Below are 21,067 nucleotides of genomic sequence, written 5' to 3'. Positions count from 1 at the left end.
CGGCACACTGAGGCTGCAGGGGAGGGGGAACAGCAGGGAAGGGCCAAGGGCTAGTCTCCCGGGCCAGGAGCTCAGGGGCCGGGCACAGGGTCCCATGGGCCAGATGTGGCCTGCAGGCCATAGTTTGCCCACCTCTGTCTTATAGCAAGGGAATTATATTCCCGCTATTCACTCTGCTTGACTGATTTCAGACACTGAATTTGTCATATATGGTTTAGCAAGACCCATTGCCTCGGAGAACTGGATTTCAATTTATTTTGATTTACATTGTAATAAAATAGGTCTAAATACTGCAGGCATGTCTACTGTGTCATCACACTTGGTTCACCTGAGCTTGCTGGTATACAGCTCCTCTTCCAGATCCAAAGAACAGCCTCTCCGCTTTTCTCTGCATAGCTGAGAGTGAAGGGAATATGAGGATGTGGCTAGGGGGAAGAGGAAGCTTAGCAGCCATGAAGCTTTTCCTCAGGTTTACTTACATACACACTGTCTCTCACATGCTCACTCACACTCTCTCTCTCTCTTTGCAGGACAAGCATTAATACTTGGGTATTATCCTGCATTTAAGAACTTCATCTCTAAAGAAATATTCTGAAAGGCAATGATACATTTTTATTGGACTGGTTTCAGATGATGAAGTGAGCTGTAGCTCACGAAAGCTCATGCTCAAATAAATTGGTTAGTCTCTAAGGTGCCACAAGTACTCCTTTTCTTTTTATTGGACTAACCACAATAACAAATTACCTAGATAGTTCTTGCCCAAGATCCTCACGCTCCCACAGGATTTATATTCCACTGGTAAAAAAAATAAACCCTAGATTAGGTTCAGCACTTTCAATCCATCTGTCTTTTTTCCTAGATTTTGCCATTAGCCATCAAGTGACTCCAAATCTGTTGTAATGTGAAATTGTAAAGGTCTTGGAGCCTCTTCCAAACTACTGACAAAAGCCAGAAAATTGTTGAAAGTGGTTTACTCCTCCTTTCTGCTCTACAACACTGGAAAATGGGGGAAATAGCAAGGAAGCATTTAACATGCGAATTTGGGTGTATCTCTATAATTCCTTTCCAATATCAAGACCTCTTTCTCACCTTCTTATCCTACAGAAATTCACTAGCAGCCCTACATGCCAACATGTAGTTAAGGAACATAAGAAAGAATGTTTACACTTAGAATACTAAAAACCAATTATGAAATTGCTGGCTCACCCTTTGATTTTTGGAAGGAGGTCTCCCATTTACCGGTGCAGTTTGCACCTACCATATCTGTGCCACACTCTCTTTTCCTACATTCAGCTGCATTACTGCAGTTGCAGATCTGAGCAGCTGGATTTCTAACTGCCCATGTAATCAGAAGTAGTACATTTCAGATGTGCCCCCACAGTCCATTTTGTGGGTGCAAAAATTGCAGGAGCAAACTTTACAAGGGTAAATTCCACCCACAAACAGGGAGGCCAGGACTCAGCCCAGCTGAAAAGATACTTCACAGTTTGTGTTATTGCAGTTCTGCCTCTCATTGTGCTATGGGCTTAATCCTGCAAGGTGCTGAGCGCTCTGGCTTCAGTCTCCAAAACACATAAGCTTGTGGTTAACTTTAAGCAGGTGAGTAGTCCATGAATAATTACACATGGAATTTGCATTAGCAAGAACAGTATGAAGTGTATTCTGATATGTTGTGACTAGCGTGGCACTGTATTAGCAATACCGTATTGGAAGACGCTTGATAGCTGTAGATAAGAATCATAAAGCTACTGTGATGTCCTATGTGATAGCTGCATCTTTTGTATACTAGTCCTTTAAAGAATGAAGGAAACTAAAAGGATGCTGCCCAATAGCTCAAACTCCTAAAATACTCTTCTTCAAAGTTATTACAGTCTGGTAGGGAAGATCCTCTTGCTTTGTGGTATAAATATAAAAATAAACAGGGGAAGTGTGGAATCACTGATTCATTTGTTTTTTAACATCAACACATGGCTTTAATCCTGTTTGCACTATTTTGGTGTCATCCCAAACTTGTAAAAATAAATAGCATTACTCCACCTATCACTAGCATACTGTGATTGTGTGTGTGTGTGTGTGTGTAAACATGCATGCTAACATGGTTTTCACACATTTACAATAATAGCAGAATATTTAAATTAATTCAACAGAGCACAGTGAAACTTGCCGTACATTTTCTTCCTATATCTGTTTTTCCCTGCTTGAAGTGAACTGTAGCTATATTCAGGCGTGGATCTATCCATTACATTCAGTATCTATTGTAAATAACCACTGGGAACCCCACTGGTTAGTCCTAATTTATCCAAACCAGTTATTTGATATTTCAAACCAATTCCCTTCCTCGAATCAAAGACCAAGTATAGTACAAGATGGCTAAATCAAGCATAAATAAATCAAATGTATACATATTCATATGATGTCTCCAGAATTCTAAACACTTCTAAATAGTGGTTTTGTGGTGAAAAACTGAGCATGCTTTATTTTTAATATTGCTGCATGGACCTATACAATCCCAGATTCTTATCATCAATAACGTGAATGATCATCTCCTGGCTCTCTGCAGTTTCCCCTTATATCAATCATTCCATAGCCACTGGATCTTTCCCTAATTTGCTGAGTGTTTCTTTTTATCACCTCCTGTAGGAAAAACCTTGTCTTGACATGTGGTTAGCTAGCTACTGTCCCTCTGCTACATGGTAGCTTCCCCTGTATTCAGAAAGCTTCTGGAAAAAGTGATTGTCTCTGACTACATCTCCCCAGATAACATCTTAACTATTTCCAGTTTGGCTTTTTCACTCACTCTGAAACTACCCAGCTCCATGTACTTAATGACTCATTCCTTGTCTCTTTGACCATGGCTCTCTCTCTCTCTTCTTATTCTACTTTATCTCACTGCGTCTTCAAAAGTTATCAAAGACACTGGCACCTGTTCAGCAAGTATTTAGCATGTGCCTAACATTTAAGCATATGAGTGGTCACACTAAAGTCAATTGGCCTGCAAATTGAAATCAGTGAGGCTACTTACATGCTACAAGTTAGACACGTGCTTAGGTACCTTGCTCAGTCAGAGCCTTTATCCTCCCGGAATGCTTTAGGAAAAAAGCCATTTTCTCCAGTACTCTCCTGGCCTGGTTTGACTCATATCTCACCCACCATTCCTTTATCATTCTTCTTGAGGCTCTACATCATCCCTTCTTTCTCTGCTATGGAAAGCCTCAGATTTTCATCCTAGGTTCATGAGATTCAGCTAAAATAAGATCTAAACTTTTGATTGCTTCTCCAAACAGGCTTTCTCAAGCTATATCCTAGGGACATAGGAATTGCCATGCTACATCAGACCAATCGTCCATCTAGACAGCAAGTACCAGATACTTCAGAGGCAAGTGTGAAATCCTCACATATAGAACAGTTATGCAATAACATGCCTATGAGGCGGTTTCTGCTAGTTGGTTAGTGATTACATCCCCAATATAACAAGGTACTTAAGCGTACGTCTAACTTTAAATACCCAATCAGTCCCATTAATTACCTTGATGAATCAAGCCCCCAGTCCTGATATCTGAGAGTTGATATCCCACATAAATGGTTATCTTAGCTATTTGAAATCTAAATGTGAATGGTATTCTTCTCCATAGAAATAGATAATTATTTTTTAATCCTGCTAAATTCTTTGCCTCAATAATATCTTGTGATGGAGATTACAATGATTTGCACAGGTTAATTGGGTTGTGTATTCAAGTATTTCCTTTCATCAGTTGCCTTGTAATACAATTCAGCATCCCTCCCTGCCTTTTCTTCCCTTTGTACTACTTGAGAGAGGGTAGGTAGGATTCTATTTCCCTTTTATTACTTTTCTTTTGCTTCCTATGATGGTTGTGGATGAGTCCAAAATATAACAAAAGTATCTGTGACACATAATTAAGCACCTCTGCCACCAGTCTCGGGCAAATCATGCAGAGGCAAATGAAAATAAGGGGATAAAAGTTAGTTAATCAAACTGTTATAAATCTCTTTGCTTTAGTTTATACTCAAGCCATAGAGCACAATACTACTCACCTCAGTAGCTTTGATTAACTTTATTTATACAACTATTAGCCTACCCTACATTATAGACTCTTTGAAGCAGGGTCTGTGCCTTCATTTATGTTTAGAAATTGTATCACTGGAACACAGTGGGTGCCGTTAGAAATAAATAATAAAATATCATTATGAAAATTTAACATTTTTCGCAACCAGACCCCGATTCTGAAAAGCATCCCTCTCCAGGGCAGAACTTAAAGCACATGCTTAAGTCCCATTGACAGTGGTAAAGCTGCTGACATGCTGAAACCACCGCCTCTCATGCTGACCAATATTGTCTCATTATTTCATTGTACTCCACAGTCGCTCTGTCTGTATCCATCTGTTCTCTCTTGTCTTATACTAGATTGGAAGCTCCTTGGGGTAGGGGCCGTCTTTTTTGTTATCTGTTTGTACACACATTGTAGCACAATGGGGTCTTAGTCCATGACTGGCACGCCTAAGTGCTATGGTAACACTACTACTACTAATAATAATTATTATTTATTAATATTTTATTATTAATAATAACAGGGTGCAAGCACATGCTTAAAGTAAGCATGTGAGTAAGTGCTTTCCTGAAACAATTCCTCAGTTTGTATTTACTTAATATACAATATTTCTTACTAAATCTTAGGTGCGTATTTCATACATTTAATTTAAAGTGTTATTGCAGATATATATGGAGGTGAGGCATGACCCCTCAACCCCATATTTTGAATAGTTCCTCAGTAGGACCAACACAGCAGGATTATTTTCCCTTTCCTTAACTAAAAATGCAGCAGCTACCTTTCTGTTTGACTCTGTGAGTTTGAGCAAAACCAATGGACATTTTCAGAGTGTGAGATGTTTGTTTTCTGGATGGCATCTCTTACAAAAATGTTCCAACCAGGCTTCCAAATGTAGGCTGTCACGTTTGCTGAAGTACTAAAGACACAGGCTGCCAGAGGAGTTTAGCATCTTTCTCTGCCTAGAAGTAGATTAGTAAGGTGGAATCTTTAAGGCTTGGAAGTATGTACGGTTCTGTGCACACCTGCTGTGGTTTTGCTCGGGAGAGGCAATGCAATGAAATAGAAGAGTGAAAGGATTTTGCTGCCTCGCCTTTGCGCTTCACCTCTACTGGGGAAACAGCATATTGTAATAGCACATGGGAGACCTAAGTGCTGGGAGGACCCTGGAGATTCCTGAGCGAAGTTCTATTGAATGCGATGGGACTGCTTGCATGAGTCAGGTGAGCAGGATTTATCCTTGACTATGTACAGTGAGGGAAAAAACGCCTCATGCTCAAGACAGCCAGTCAAGCCCCTGCCCACGCTACAGTGGAAACCATTGTATCAACAACTGTCTTTATACACAGCTATTGCTTGTAAGCACCCTTTCTGTTGCCTTTGGGGAAAGGGATATTTTATTTCCTGAGAGCAGTGCTACATCCTGGTGTAAAAATAGTTCGGCTAAGTGCCTGGGAGGACAGACAGTAGCAATTCCCAGAAAAATACTCCTGTCCAAACTGGCCGGTGATGACCATTGCAGCCTGGCCATTGCAGACAAAGCTTCAACTTCAGCATGGTCACAGCTTAAAAGAGGGTAGACAAGGGGTCTGGAGAGGGAAGGAGCTACAATAACAGATAAATTTTAAGCAGTTGAAAGAGAGGGTTAAAAAGTGGTTCAGCTGTGAAACTGAGAGCAATTTTTTTTCTAATGTCATCTTTGTTGACTACCAAGACCACCACTTTGAATCTCAGTGACCCTGGCCTTTGAAAGCAGGTCAGTGACATGTTCAACGCATATTCTCCTTTCATTGCATGGAAACTGCATTCCTAAGGCCTTTACATACTTAACCAATGTCTATTTCCTTCTTCTCATCTAATGGACAGTTGCACAATTAATATGTGCACTGACTCGGAGCAGTTACAATATTTGTCTTTTTGGAGAACTTTGAAAAATATGAATTATAATGTGCCTGGAATGTTAACTGGCAAATACTATAACAATGGTATAAACAGAAATCCCCAAATGGTCATTCATATTATTTAGCTTGCAGTTTGGCTTGTGAAAAGTTGTGACATGCATGTCCTGTGCCTGCCTTTCTAATCGACACATGCTCTGGCGCGTGCTTGGTAACTGCCCTTTTAAATTATTGCTAAACTTTCTGCTCTGCAGTGTCCAACATGAGGCTGTTTGCAATAGACAGTATTACAGCAGCATTTTGAGAAATGTCAGCCACACTGGTTCTTGAGTGTAGCTGATGTAATATAGACATTTTTATCTAGTGTTACTGATCATTACAAATTGCTTTATGGTCTCAGAGGATGGTGTTGCAAATGTAGTGCTTCGGGATGAAAATTACATTAAACTGAGGTAGCTTGTGCTACAATGTATTATGTATCCCATATGCAAGCTCCACCCCAAACAGTAAAAGGAACTGATTTAGTGACTCATATTTTCATGTATCATATCCATCAGATAACCTCTTTTTTCAGAACCACAGGAGAAGCTTAGATTATTTTGACATCCTCTGCAGTGTTTGGTAGAGATTTGTTTTCTCTCTCTTCTCTCTGTCCCTTTTTTCCCTTCAACTCTGTCTCTCTCTCTCTCTCTCTCTCTACCCCAATTTATCTGGATTAAACAAGTCTGATTATTCTTTATGCCATTGCAAATAAAGTCATTTTCAGAAACAGATGTCTAAATCAACCAGTGAAATAATCCTGGAGGCAGATGCAGCCTTCCATAAGCTGCCAGGCACATGGCGCAATCAAAGTGATGAAACAAAATGGAACAGGCTGCAGAAAAAGTAATTAAATTATAGTTTCATTGTAGAAGCACATTTTAAAATTACTGAGATTCAGAGCCTATAATGCTGGTATTATAGTGGAAAGAATACTTGCCATGGGTCATGAGCATTTTTTTAAACAGTTATTAATCATGCTTGACTGGAAAGACATGTGTAACGTACAACAAGCAGTGGCTGTAGTTTTGCCAAAGGAAGCTTTTGTTCCCTGAAGAGAATTGTATCAAAGGCCAGTGTATCCTATTATTACATGTGCAATTGCAGAATGCAGAATGTGAAATGGGGCCTTTCAGATTTCAGAACAGAGTACTAAAAAAAAAGAAAAAGAAAACAAGTATTGTGTCTTCTTGAATACTGTATGACCTTTTTTCCCTACCAAGTTAACTTATTCACTGACCAAAAAAAAAAAAAACACACACACACAAAAACCGCTCCTAAGTAAAGATAATGTGAAGGTTCTGACAAAAATGGAAAAAAGCCAGGAAATCTAAAAAGTCCTAGAAAATAAAGATGAAAAAAACCTCATTAGCTCATCTAAATCCATTTCCCTGCCAACACAAGATTAGTCCCGATTAGAACTGGTTGAAAATTTTCCAGTGGAACCTTTTCCCATTAGAAAATGCCAATTTGTCAAAATAAAAAAGGTTTTTGCAAGAATGTGTAAATTTTGATAATATTTCCTTTTAAAAACTCAAAACAAAGCATTTTTGATAAGGTCCGACCTTATTGTAACATTACATTTTCATTTTGTAATGATTTTTTGTTTTGAAATATTATTTTATATTTTATGATAAGACCAAATCAAAATGGAACATTTCAATTTTGTCAGAACAAAAGCACTTGGATTGACCCAAAACGAAAAATGTTCAAAACTGTTCCAAAGTTTTATTTTGTGGGATATTTTGAAATTTGACATTTCATACCAATACGGAACAAAACATAGATTTGTTAATGAAACGGAAATTCTGGTTCCTGACCAGCTCTCATCCCATTTAGGGCCTGAACCAATGTTCTTGAAGTCAAAGGCTTCTGTTGACTTCACTGGGCACTGGATTCAGCACTGGGTCCAGTTCATTCCCAAGTGATGGGGCTTTTGCCACTTCACCTTGGACAATATTATTCACCTTAGGAGATTTCAGTGTCAGAAGTTTTTTCCAGAAATTCAGCTTAAACTTTCCCTTTAACTGCTTCCTATAATTCCTGCATCAACCAACTCTGTTGTATGACCCTAATTAATTCCTCTCCTTCCCAGGTGTTTGTCTTTCAATATTGTAGTCTGTTATGTGTCTCCCTATTTTGTGGCTTTATAATATTTCACATACATCAGTCTCCCCCTGATTATGTTTTATTGCTCTACTGTGAACTCACTCCAGGTTTCAATCTGTCTGGTAATGAGGTACCCAAAACTAAACATAATATTCCAGGAACAGGTGCATCAGAGCCCTATAGAGAGGACCTATTATTCTCTCTGTGCTTCATGATGTGACATCTCAACCCCTAATTTGCTGTCCACTTACCCATTCCTAGGTCTCTTATGGCTTGACCGCTTTCCAAGTTTCTCTGTCCCACTGGTATAAATAATTTTTCCCCTCATGTATTAGCTTGCATTTCTTCAGAATTAATCTCTTACTGTTGATTTCTGCCCATATTTCTCATCTCCATGTCTCCTTTTCTATTATTGCCTTGCCTTTGCTCAGGTTTGCAAAATCTTCTAATTTAGTATAATCAGCAGATTTCGCTAATGTGCTGCTAACATCCTTTTCCAGATCACTGATGAAGATGTTAACTAACACGAGAGTAATGCTGACCTCTGCAGTAATCACTAGATATTTCCTCATTGCAAAATATCATTAGTTACCCACTCTTCAGAATTCTTCAGAGGAGCCAAAGGACCATGCTGTGGTTAATCCTGAGCAGGGGATGATAGGTGAGGGCAGGCTCCTCTAACTCTGCTTTCTACCTCCCACTATCCCTGTCTTGCCCTTGGTTATAGGACCAAATTCTGCTTTTGGTCACCCATATGGAATGCCATTAAAGTCAGTGGGGTTACACAGGGGCAGCAGAGGTCACAATTTGGCTTGCAGAGTTTAAATACCTTTAAATGGATTGTGTTTTAATCAGGTACAGGAAATTCACTCCCATGTATTAATCTTTTAGTGCCAAGCTTCTGCATTTTTACAGCAACCCCTTTAAAACATAGGATGTATGATGGATGTGCAGGGAAACCCAGATGTAGTTTTTGCAGCACTATAGTAAGGGCTGTTATGCTTCGCAAGTTGGATGCAGCAGAGAATCTGCCCCAGTGATTTCAGAAATTGATCAGACTGGAATAAAGTCACTATCAGATGCAATATTTTTCTGTTATGTGGGTTGTGATGTTATATCCTAAACAAAGCAGGGTGCTGTGGAACTGGCAGGGTGGTTCAGGTATCAATTCCTTATTTTATTGCGTCTATCAAGTGGGTAAGGTGAATAGAATTTAACACCAGATGGTATTTCAGTCAACAGCTGTGTAAAAGCAAACAACAGTTTTTATTTAAGAATTCTGTAGTGCTTTTCCTTGGGTATCCCAGCTACACATAATTAGCAAATGGGCAACTTTACATCTAGCACTAGCTTCTCAGCAGTAAAACGAGATAAATTGTTTCATTTTAGAGCTTGACTTTGAAGTAATTAATAAATATGATATTTGATTTTTCTGAGCTTTTGAGCACTTCATCAGTTAGGTGACAAACTTGCTTTTGAGTTTTAAAGATTCTGCTGGTTTAAATCAGTCCTGGAGATATTGATTAGAGTGACTAAATCTTGGCAAGCATTTGGCTCTTTACTTTGAGTATTGACTGTCCATAAAAAAGTCATTTATCATGCTTTTTTAAAAAAATCTGGTTTCAAACAAAGCTCTGGGAACTTGTTCACTGTATAGTCCTCTGGTTGACTAAAATGTTCTTGCAATACCAAAGATTTCACTTATTGCAAGAGAGCTGGTGAGTTAGAACTGAAATATTAATCCTGTAAGTGTTATTTTAAAGTAGCTGTTCTGATGATCTGCAATGGCACTGAAACACAGTGGGTATTTTTTATTCCTGTGAGTGATGAAGTCTTTACAGGAAACAGCCATATTTGCAGCTGGTACGATTTTACTGCTGTGGGAGATATCCTGTCCTTTCTTTTCTCTCAGAGAATTCCCTATACATCCTTGCTTCAAGCAAACGTGACCATGATGCCCCAGAAAGAGGGCCTTTGACAGATTGCCATCAATTCCCTTGTGGTAGGATCTTGCCTTCCTCACTGGATTGGATGCTGCATGAATTTCTAACCTCTCTACATTTGTCTGCTGGCACTGTCTTTTCAGCATGTAGTTGATTCTGTGGCCTAGAGTAATCCAGTGGAATACATCAGGAATTATTTTGTCTTTTGTAGTATTTTGGTGGCTTGTTGTTTGTTGTTAATCGGTTTTTAAATTTTAATAAATTAGTCTAGCAACAATTACTGAAATTCCACGTTGAAAAACAGACACCTCATCTACCCCCCCCCCCAGATGTTCTGGTTTAACTTGGATTTAAACTTGAAGAGTGGTCAGTTTGGATGAGCTATTACCAGCAGGAGAGTGAGTTTGTGTGTGTATGGGGGTGGGGGGGATGTGAGGAAACCTGGATTTGTGCAGGAAATAGCCCAACTTGATTGTCATGCACATTGTGTAAAGAGTTGTCACTTTGGATGGGCTATCACCAGCAGGAGAGTGAATTTGTGTGGGGGGTGGAGGGTGAGAAAACCTGGATTTGTGCTGGAAATGGCCCACCTGATGATCACTTTAGATAAGCTATTACCAGCAGGACAGTGGGGTGGGAGTAGGTATTGTTTCATATTCTCTGTGTATATATAAAGCCTGCTGCAGTTTCCACGATATACATCTGAGGAAGTGAGCTGTAGCTCACGAAAGCTTATGCTCTAATAAATTGGCTAGTCTCTAAGGTGCCACAAGTACTCCTTTTCTTTTTGCGAATACAGACTAACACGGCTGTTACTCTGAAACCAGTGGTTGAAGTGTACTACACGTAACATTCAGATGTAAAATTAGAAAATACATATTGAATAAAATATATAGAAAAGGCCCTTTTTATTAGGCTGAATGTCCCCTACGTTAGAATAAACTGGATAGGGAATAGGAGTTCAGGTATCTATCTCAGAGGATGAATTTCCACTTCTTACCATGTGGTAATGGAAGTGTTCTACGCAAAATAAACATATCTCAGGAATCCTGCTAGAGGCTCACATGCAGACTTGCCCATGGTTATCCACTTATTTATTATCTCTGGGATTTATTATTGCCACTCATTATATCTAATAGTGAAGCTACACACCCTGCAAAAGTTCTAGAGAATACAAAACTCAGAGATCAGGCTGCATAGCAACAAAAGTTACTGTGGGCACGTCACCCCAGTGCTGTCCTTTCTGCACTGGCTCCCCATAGCATACAGGGTACAATTCAATGTATCCATCTTGATATTCAGTCATCCATGCAATTGACCTTAGCTACATGAGACCTGACATGTACCTCCACAACCCTGGAACTTATGACAGCTAAATTCCACTGGAAATGAGAAACTATTGACCAAGGGGAAGAGGCTCTAAAGTGTGGCAGACAGTACTTTCACAGGAGCTAGGCCTAGACTATGAAACTCACATCCACAAGATTGCAGCGTAACCTTGGACTTCACCACATACAAGTAAATAAATGCAAACTCATTTATTTGACTTAGCTTTACCTCAGTCAATTTTTACGCATGCATGTACACAAGCCAAAAACCCTATAAAATAATCAAGCTGTTTATCATGTGAGTTTGCACAGAAGAGAGAGAGAAAAAAATAGTTTTTAATATTTAAATACTTGGGACGTGCTCTGATACTACAGCAGTTGGGCTGTATAATCACCTGGATGGGCAGATAGATTGGGGTGATATGTAGAACAGCTGTCCTCCCAGCCAGCCCGTGTCTCACTTCTCCATACCCATAAAGCCCAATCTCATGTATATTTATGGTGTTACCTACAAAAAATGTTATTTTTACTGAATAATAATTATAAAATAAGTTACATTTTCAATGTCTCTTTCAAACTGAATGATCCATATAATTAAAAAAACCTCCTGGGCTTATTTTAGTCAGCTGTTAATATATTTTACTGGGTCACTGGACTCACTACACCTGAGGCAGTTGTTAATGACCTAATAACGCAAGCACCGTACTATCTTCATATCTGTGTGTCAGTATATTCATGTTTTCATATATTTGCTACTTGGTAAGGACGTCGCCTTTGTAAAATCATTCTATTGCAAAGGCCCACATCCTCAAGGGTGTTGAGGCACCTTACTTCTATTGAAATACCTTTTGAAGAGCTGGGCCAAACTGACTTACTCAAGGCTACACAGTGTGTCAATGGCACAAACAGGAGTTTCTGGTTTCCATCCCCTCCCTTAGGCAGCTTGTTCTACTGGACTCTTTTCCATTTTTCTCCAGGTTGGGTGATGTCATAGTAATGAGATGAGCAGTGTAATGAGATGAACAGTGTAAATAAAAATAATAATCTAGATGAGGGGCTGATGGAGTATCAAAGACATGATTAGATTTTCTACTATACTCCTGTTGGTTAGTGTGAACTCTCCCAGGGTCTAGGTCACAAGTCCAAGTTAAGTGTCAGGAAGGGAAGTGCTAGCCTTTTACCGACATGTGCTGGTTCCATTCTGGGCTAATTGCTCCTGGGAACAGTTGGCCCCCGTAACCACGGGAACAGAGGGGACCCATTTATTCTATGTGGCTAGGTCTCACAGAACTAGTTGTAGGAACGAGGCGTTTCTGTAGCTCCCGAAGCATCCCTCCATAGATCCTCACATGCACATTCACTCTCTCTCATTCCTTTCCATGTAGTTGGGTTGCAGACTTTTCTACAGCCCTGTGATAGCCTAGTAACCCCTCTGCTACTCCTGCTGAGGCATTAAGGAAAGGACCGAACCTCCTGACCTCAGTCCCCAGAGCCACAGTGATCATATATGAGCAGTCATTAGCCATAGACTCTGCACCTGGTGGGACTCAGACTGCACTACTGGGCCACTATCTGTGAAGTAGTGTCCTTCAGGATGTGCGTTATCCACTGCAAAGTCCGGCCGGGCCGAAAAGCTGGGCCAAACTCTGAGATGTCCACGCACTGGGGCTGGTTCTTTAGCCACTAGAGCTCCCACTTATTATAGTGATACCAAAGTAATGAACAACATGAACCTTAACAGATCTTTGAGAGAAGCAACAATTAGCCTTTTTTTGGTCCTTGTTCTGAAAATAATGTTCTGCTCTGAGTGTAACTCTAAGGATTCCATTTTCTTTAAGACAGGCCTAAAATGGACAAAAATCACTAAACAGTCTCCAAGAAAGCTTTAAGCTTTCTTTTCTTTGAGGATTGCCTGTCCCTGGTAACATTCATCCCTCCCCATTTTAATTTGTAATGATAAATGTCCTTGCAATAATAAACTCATAATAGATGCTTGTTTATCCCTTCAAGGCATGTCCTTGCCACTTTCATTAGCGTTTCAGGATATTTATGACTTTGTGAATGACTGAAAATCTGCAATTTGTCATCGGGGATTAAGACACATCCTTCTCTCACTTAGGGCTGAAGCTGAGCTTTGGCCTTGGAGAGACAGAACCACCTCTGGGCTTCTTAGACAAAAACAAAGCCAGACAGTGCCCACATTTACTGCAGCAAGTGGCTCTTTGCTACTTAGATGTCTTCGCTAATGTGTCATCTGAACTAACTGTAGGGACCATAAAATCCTCTGTTCTGCAGGAGCAAGAAAGAATGGGGTGGAGACAGGGAGAGGAATGCAAGTGTCTCCATTTCCCAGTTCAAACAAAAATAACAGAGTTTAAAAGTAAAATTGGAATTTTTTTCACGCACACACACACAAAGTGTGTCTATTCAAGGAAATATTATATTTCAATTTGTCATTGTGGTTCTGCTGCACTGAGTCACTCTCAACTTCAGAGCACATGAAGCCAACAGTATCCTGAAGGCTCAGAAGACAAGTTTATCACCTACTTGATGAAGGATGACGTACTCAGGCACTTAAAAAAATAAAAACAATCAAAAGAGCTTTTCACAGGCTAAGCCATACTAGGAAAAATCAGAGGGGAGGACGTTAATTGGTTTGTGCAACGTGATATTTTCAGCTTTGAAAAAATTCAGCCATTCAGTGGTACTTTCTTTCTTTCTGCAGGTTGACTAAGTGGAAAAACTAAGAAACTGCTTTCAAGCATTGAAGATACCAGGCCAGGATGAACACGAAGGACACAAAAGTGACTGAAGGAGGTCTCAATGTCACACTTACCATACGCCTTCTCATGCACGGCAAGGTGATGCACTTAACCCTGTAACAGTGGTTGTCTTTTTTATTTATCTAGGTGTCTGTGGTTGCATTAAAGTCTGACAGTTACATTTACAAAGACCTTGGTCCTGCTCCAATTTAAGTCAAGAGCAAAATTCCCATTGACTCAAGGCCCAAAGACCTGTCCATGATTCAGCAACGTGATACCACTCATGCTGAAATTAAGCATATATTTAATTCCATTCCTGTTCAGCATAGCACTTAGGCACATGGTTAAGTGTGTAAATCAGGGCTTCTAACAGGCCAACTTGGGGCCAGAGTGCCAATATCAGTGTTGTTACAGCTTCACAATTCTATAGCTCAGGGACTGAGAACAATTACATATCAAACCCCAGTTTCCAATACTTTGTTAGTCTCTTAATACAGAAGTGTGCTGCTATAAATTAAAACTTGTTTCACAGGTTCTCTCCCTGAGGGCATGTTTATTTGCAATATTTGGCAAAACTAGCGTGGGTGTTTTCATATTTGGGAAGCATCTGTACAGTGCTGGCCTCAGGTAGATGTTTGCTCTCCTTTAGCAAGGAAACAGTGAAAATAGAGATAGATTAAATATGTTTTGGAAATATCTCACTAATATATATAATGTTTGTTTTGATTTATAATGCATAAAATATTTTCTTGGGCTCTAGGCAGCTGTGTTATACATTAAAAATACAATCACATTAAAACAAAAAACAGCCGCTGCTTCTCACCCCCTACACCAGAAAAGAACTGAGAGGCATTCAAAACCCATAAAATAGCCTCCTAACACAAATACCAGACTCTCTTATGCCCCCATATAAACTGGATTTATGTATGTGCAGGTTTGTATTTGTGTATAACACACACAAACTGTGTTAAACGAATGTTAAGATTGCAAAGTCAAGCACTCAAAAGTTAGAAAATGGGAGAATTAAGGTTGCCCATGCTATCTTAACTCAGCCCCTTTGTGCATATGCATTACGATACAGGTTTTAGTTACATGATCACATCCTATTTTTTCAACAGGATCCCTGCCTCCTTCAGTGCAAAGGATAGACCTGCTCTGGGCATGAATCAGGGTTGCACAGTGAAGGAGGCTGTTGTCTGTAGGACCCCTGGCTCATACGTTGAGGAAGTTGGAAGACATGTAGGAATTTAGGTAAGGGATTGCAGGAAGAGAAAGGATGGTCTCATGGTTAAGGGAGTTGAATGGTGCAGTGGAAAATTGGATCCTATCCCTGCCCCTGCCACAGAGTTCCTATGTAATGCTGGACAAGTAACTTGAACCAAACTTTTCACAGGCAATCACTAATCATTTTCTGGGTGCCTGACTTAAGATCTTGGGGCCTAATTTGCAGAAGTGCAGAGCACTCACAGCTGTAACTGAAGTCAATGAGAGCTATGCTTTGAACATATAAATTCTGTAAAATGCTTATAATGCTAGGTACTCTGAAAATTACCCAAAATTAGTGGATACTTTTGGCTTTAATCTCTGTGCTTCTGTTCCCCATCTGTCCAATGGGGATAATAATATCTCCTCTCACTGAGCTGTTGGGGAAATAAATTAATTAGTGTATGTGAAGCAATCAGATACTGCAGCGATGAGCACCATAGAAAAGCCCAGTAGGAAAGTAATAATTATATCTTCAGATCAGGGTTTGAATAGTGTGCAATGACTAAAGCGCAAGGCCACACATTAAAAAACAAGGAGAAGACAAGAAGAATCAATTGTCTAGGGAGGTAGTGGAATCTCTGTCACTGGAGGTTTTTAAGAGCACGCTAGACAATCACCTGTCAGGGATGTCTAGATAATACTAAGTCCCACCTTGAGTACAGGGGTCTGGACTGGAAGACCTTTCAAGGTCCCTTCCAGTCCTACAATTCTATGATTCTATTAAAATATTAAGTAACTGTGGTCCACTCTGTGTACACATGATACAGGGGTCCTGTGGAAAAAATAGCATGTGGTTATGTAATTAAAAACTGTATCATGATGCATACGCACAAAGGGGCCAAATTAAGGTTACATGGACAACCTTAGTTCCGGCATTTCCAAACTTCTAAGTGCTTGAATTTACAACCTTCATAATTTTCTTTTTAGTTAGTTTCTAATTAGCGTAATTTTCTAGGCTTTTAAAATAAGAAAACTGAAGAACAGAAGTTCTGTCATGTGATGTGATATACACCCACATGGATCATCAGCAGGGCTGGAACCTCTAGGTCTACCACACAGGCCTCTGACACTTGAGTTATCAGGGTAACTGGCAGCAAAAGTAGGATGTCATTCTCTCTTTGGACCAGCACAAGAGGGGGATGAGACAGATTGCCAGTGAGTTTCAGAGATCTTTGCTGACAGCAGAAAAATGATGAGACTCAGGAAACTTAGTTTCCATCCCAAGCTCTGTAGGGGAGTGTGCTCTAGTGGGCACAGACTCTTCTGCTAACTTCCCTCAGATTCACTCACCTCCCACCCCAACTCCATACTGGTTCCCATATCCAGTCTTTGTCCAGCCAATCCCAGTCAGTTTCTCATCTCCTGCCCTCTAGTTCTAGTCTGACCAGAGTCCTTATCCGAATCTACTTTTTTCCCTCCCTCCTGGTCAAGCTGCATTCCAATCAGATGGCGTCCTCCTCTATGCTGCCTGGGTGCCAACAAGGGGTCATTGAGGGTCCATGAGAGACAAGCTCCCTGCTCTCAGTTCCAGTGTCTGGCCCAACTGTGGCCTGGAGCAGCCATTACAGGGAAAGGCCAGATTCAGCCATGAAACCCTGGACTGGAGGGAGAATGCTCAGTTGCTCTCTGAGAAAGATGCAATACACAGGCTGGAGTTGTGACAGGCTGGAGCATCCTCAGTGAGGACAGTGTCTTCAGAAATCTTAGCTGCTAAAAATCAAAGTCTTTACTGAGCCTGTGCTAACTGATTTTTCAGAGGGACTTATAACTTGGCCAAATGTGAGCAGATTTTTCACAAGGGCAGTAAAAAGCATATCCCTGACACAAATGCCACCACCTGCAAAATTTCATGTCCCTTCTCCAAAGCATATGGGCCCTAGATCTGATCAAAGAAAGGGTCACCAGCATATTTTAGTAATGAACAAAACTACATATTTTTCCCTAGCCTTTTTCCTTAAAGTGGCAGAACCATTTTGGATGAAATTTTTCAGGAAGTTTCAGCCAAACTTGCACCTAGCATGTAAAATCCAAGCCCAAATGGTTTATGTTTGGCAAAGTTATAATCAACTGAAAATAGGGTCTTATAATGGGAAGTATCAGGCAAAGGTATAATGTCTGTGTGTGTGTAAAAACCTAGGATGTGGTTCTTAGGGCTCCATCCTGCAAGGTGCTGGTGCTGATCCAGCGCTGCACTTAAACATACGTTTAACTTCACACCTGTGATTAGTTCTGTTGGCTTCATTAAACTACTTTTGGCTTACGTGCGTTCTGGATCATGCCAGAAAGCTAAACTGCTCTCAGAATCAAGCCCTTTGTGTAACTCAATAAGTATCAGTCATTTTCAGGACATTTTAGTTAAACTGTTTTTTAAACTAGTATAAAGCAATCAGAAAGGAAATTAGAAGAAGTTAATTTTCTGTGTTGAACATAGTGAATTGGGTGCACAACTACAGTTAACAGTAAACGGGTGTATGTATCTAATCTTCAATTAACATGTAGCCCTGAGAGTTTAAATTAAACCCATAAAAGCAAGGAAATTCAAAGTTAGTGGAAATATACCATACATCCTCAGTTAACAAGGCGCAATGGGTGTACCCTTTACTACAGTATGCTCTAATAATGTGCCCTATCGCATCTAAGTATTGCAAAGAATGTATTAAATTATAATTTATTTTTGTATATTAAACTCAGGCCCTCACATTTACTTTGATGTCATCTTTGTGATTTAAAAATGCTAATATCAATGTCGGAGTTATCATTCTGAGAGCTGTGAGTAGCTCTGAAATAGAGCAAGAAATATGCTTCCACAGTTTCTTAAAATTTGCTGCGGTAATGGCATCTCTGGAAATTGCTGTACTCTAATTAGCGTTCCCAGACAAAACACTTAAAGGGGTCAGCATTCAAGTTATAAATAAGGTTTCATAACTTACAGGTAAAAGGGGAGAATTAAAGGACATTGTTAAAAATCATAGAATTTATTACTTAGTAAACTAAATATATTTTTTAAAGTTGAAATGTATGGAAATCCATTCTTACCTCTGTCCCTATAATTGTGTTACCTTCTGAACTCCTACATTAGGAGGTTAATATGCTTGTGACATCTGCATTGTATTTCACAAATAGACATCTTACACTACACTTGTCTACACTTAACTGTACCGCTGTAGCTCTTAGTGAAGATGCTACCGGTACCGACAGGAGACCTTCTCCGGCCAGCGTAGGTATTCCACCTCTCCAAGAGGCAGTAGCTATGTTGACGGGAGAAGGCCTCCAGTCAACGTAGCGCTGTTTACACACCTAAGTGACGTAGTTATACTAAAATAAGTTTGTAGTGTAGACCAAGGCTATGTAAGCTTCATTAGCTCAGCTGTAAACCCTGGTGGCTTTGGACATTTTAAACACATATACTTGGGTAGTTTGCATATGGACTTTAAAGAGGAGGATGGATTTCTTTAACCATGTCCACTGCACATTATGTAGCATGATATACACTGCTGAACTCCAAAGGGAAGATGTCCACAGACACCTGGAGGCTAACCATTTTGCAGCATAGAAGGTTAATATTGTAAAAACAAATTCCACTGGCTGGCATGAGGGAAGTAATGCTGCACAGGGAGCTGGTTAGATCTTCAGTGGGTGTATATGACATGTAAGAGATAGGGGAGGCCTGATTTTCAACTCACCACTAGGTTAAATCAGAAAAAACTCCATTGAAGTCAATGGAGTCACAGCAGTGTGAAACCCCTCTAACCAAGATCAGGATTAGGACCAAGATGTTTCTACTGCTGTCTCATCAAGGAATGGTGAATCAGAAGACAGTCTCTGGTCTTTCATGGAGGTGGTTGTACATAATAAGGATGATACAATGTAGAGGTGTATAGGGCTCATATTGTCAGTGAGAAAGATGTTCTCTGTTCAGGCATAAGGCTCATGTTCCATGAAGTTCAGCAGAGATGGGGCAGGGAAAATGGGGACAGAATTAAGGTTGTTTAGGATACCCTAACGCTCCATTTCCCTATTTCAAATGTTTGAATTGTATATAGTTTTCAACATTTGTTCTATAAAACTATGATGTTCTTTCAAGTTCCTCCCCCTTTAAGGAGCCTGTGTATTCACAACTATAATTTTATTTTACCTACATTTTGCATCTGGGAATTTCCTTAGTTTTTTTAAAAAAAGGTTTTTGTTTCTACGTTTGTGAAGTATTGATGTGGTGGGAGCCCTCGCTGGAGTCCTTCCCACGGTCACAAGCTGGGCCAGCAGCACCAACTATGCCAGTTACTAACTATTCCACTTCTTGGGGCTCTGCCATACTTGGGTGCCCGATTTTTTCAATCTCCCTCATCGGTCATGTTTTCTAGACCTTTAATCATTTTTGTTGCTCTTCTCTGGACTTTCTCCAATTTGTCCACATCTTTCCTTAAGTGTGGCACCCAAAACAGGACATAAAACTTCAGTTGAGGCCAAATCAGTGCAGAGTAGAGTGGAAGAATTACTTCTCATATCTTGCTCACAACACTCCTGTTAATGCATCCCAGAATGATGATTGCTTTTTTTGCAACAGTGTTACACTGTTCGTTCATACTTAGCTTGTGATCCACTATGACCCCCAGATCCCTTTCCGCAGTACTCCTTCCTAGGCAGTCATTTCCCATTTTGTATGTGTGCAACTGATTATTCCTTCCTAAATGGAGTACTTTGCATTTGTCCTTATTGAATTTCATCCTATTTTCTTCAGACCATTTCTCCAGTTTGTCCAAATCATTTTGAATTTTAACCCTGTCCTCCAAAGCACTTGCAAGCCCTCCAGCTTGGTATCATCTGCAAACATTGTAAGTATATTCTCTATGCATTATCTAAATCATTGATGAAGATATTGAACAGAACTGGACCCAGAACTGATCACTGCAGGACTCCATTCAGTATGCCCTTCCAGCTTAACTGTGAACCACTGATAACTACTGTCTCAGAATGGTTTTCCAACCAGTTATGCACCCACCTTTTAGTAGCTCCATCTAGGTTGTATTTTCTAGATGGAGCTACTATGTGTAGCTACATGTACTATATGTATGTGTTTGTGAGAAAGTCACACAAGACAGTATCAAAAACCTTACTAAAATCAAGCTATACCATATCTACCGCTTCCCCCACAGCCAAAGGCTTGTTACCCTTTCAAAGAAAGCTATCCGGTTGGTTTGACATGATCTGTTCTTGACAAATCCAGACTGACTGCTGCTTATCACCTTTATTATCTTCTAGATGTTTGCAAATTGATGGCTTAATTATTTGCTCCTTTATCTTTCTGGGTACCGAAGTTCCCCAACCCAGCACCTTCCTATTCCCCAGATATCTTTTACCTCCCACCCGTCTGCCAGGGCTGCCAAATTTTGTGCAGCTCCATCTCCTACCCTTGCCATTGCTTGGGGCTGGGTATATTGACCTTAAGCTGAAGTTTATGGTCATATACAAATTACTTGCAAATATGCCAGATAGTTGCATATTCACAAATAATTAGTATAAATGCAACACATGGAGCCACACTAATCTTGGCTGCTATGTCAGTCATTCTCACAGAGTATAGTTACATTATCTGATGTGTAAAGAAAGCTTAATTCAACAACAGACATTGTTACGGGGATGAGAAAGAGAAGAGAAAAG

At 40.0% G+C, this 21,067-nt stretch overlaps 1 protein-coding gene across 12 annotated transcripts in view; it reads left to right on the top strand.

Moving 5' to 3' along the window:
- Positions 1-21,067, top strand: part of LOC311516291 (poly(rC)-binding protein 3-like) — a 723,448-nt gene that overhangs the window by 629,017 nt on the left and 73,364 nt on the right. For all 12 annotated transcript variants that reach the window (XM_084620199.1, XM_084620200.1, XM_084620207.1 and 9 more), the window contains one exon: positions 14,107-14,242. In XM_084620199.1, coding sequence (XP_084476325.1) covers positions 14,165-14,242 — 78 coding nt within the window. In that variant the 5' untranslated portion in view covers positions 14,107-14,164. The remainder of the gene's footprint in view (positions 1-14,106; positions 14,243-21,067) is intronic.

The sequence above is a fragment of the Lepidochelys olivacea genome, assembly GCF_965140295.1.
Source record: "Lepidochelys olivacea isolate rLepOli2 genome assembly, chromosome: 2".
NCBI lineage: Eukaryota > Metazoa > Chordata > Testudines > Cheloniidae > Lepidochelys > Lepidochelys olivacea.
Note: the sequence above shows the minus strand (reverse complement) of the source record. Positions and strands in the feature narration are given on the sequence as shown.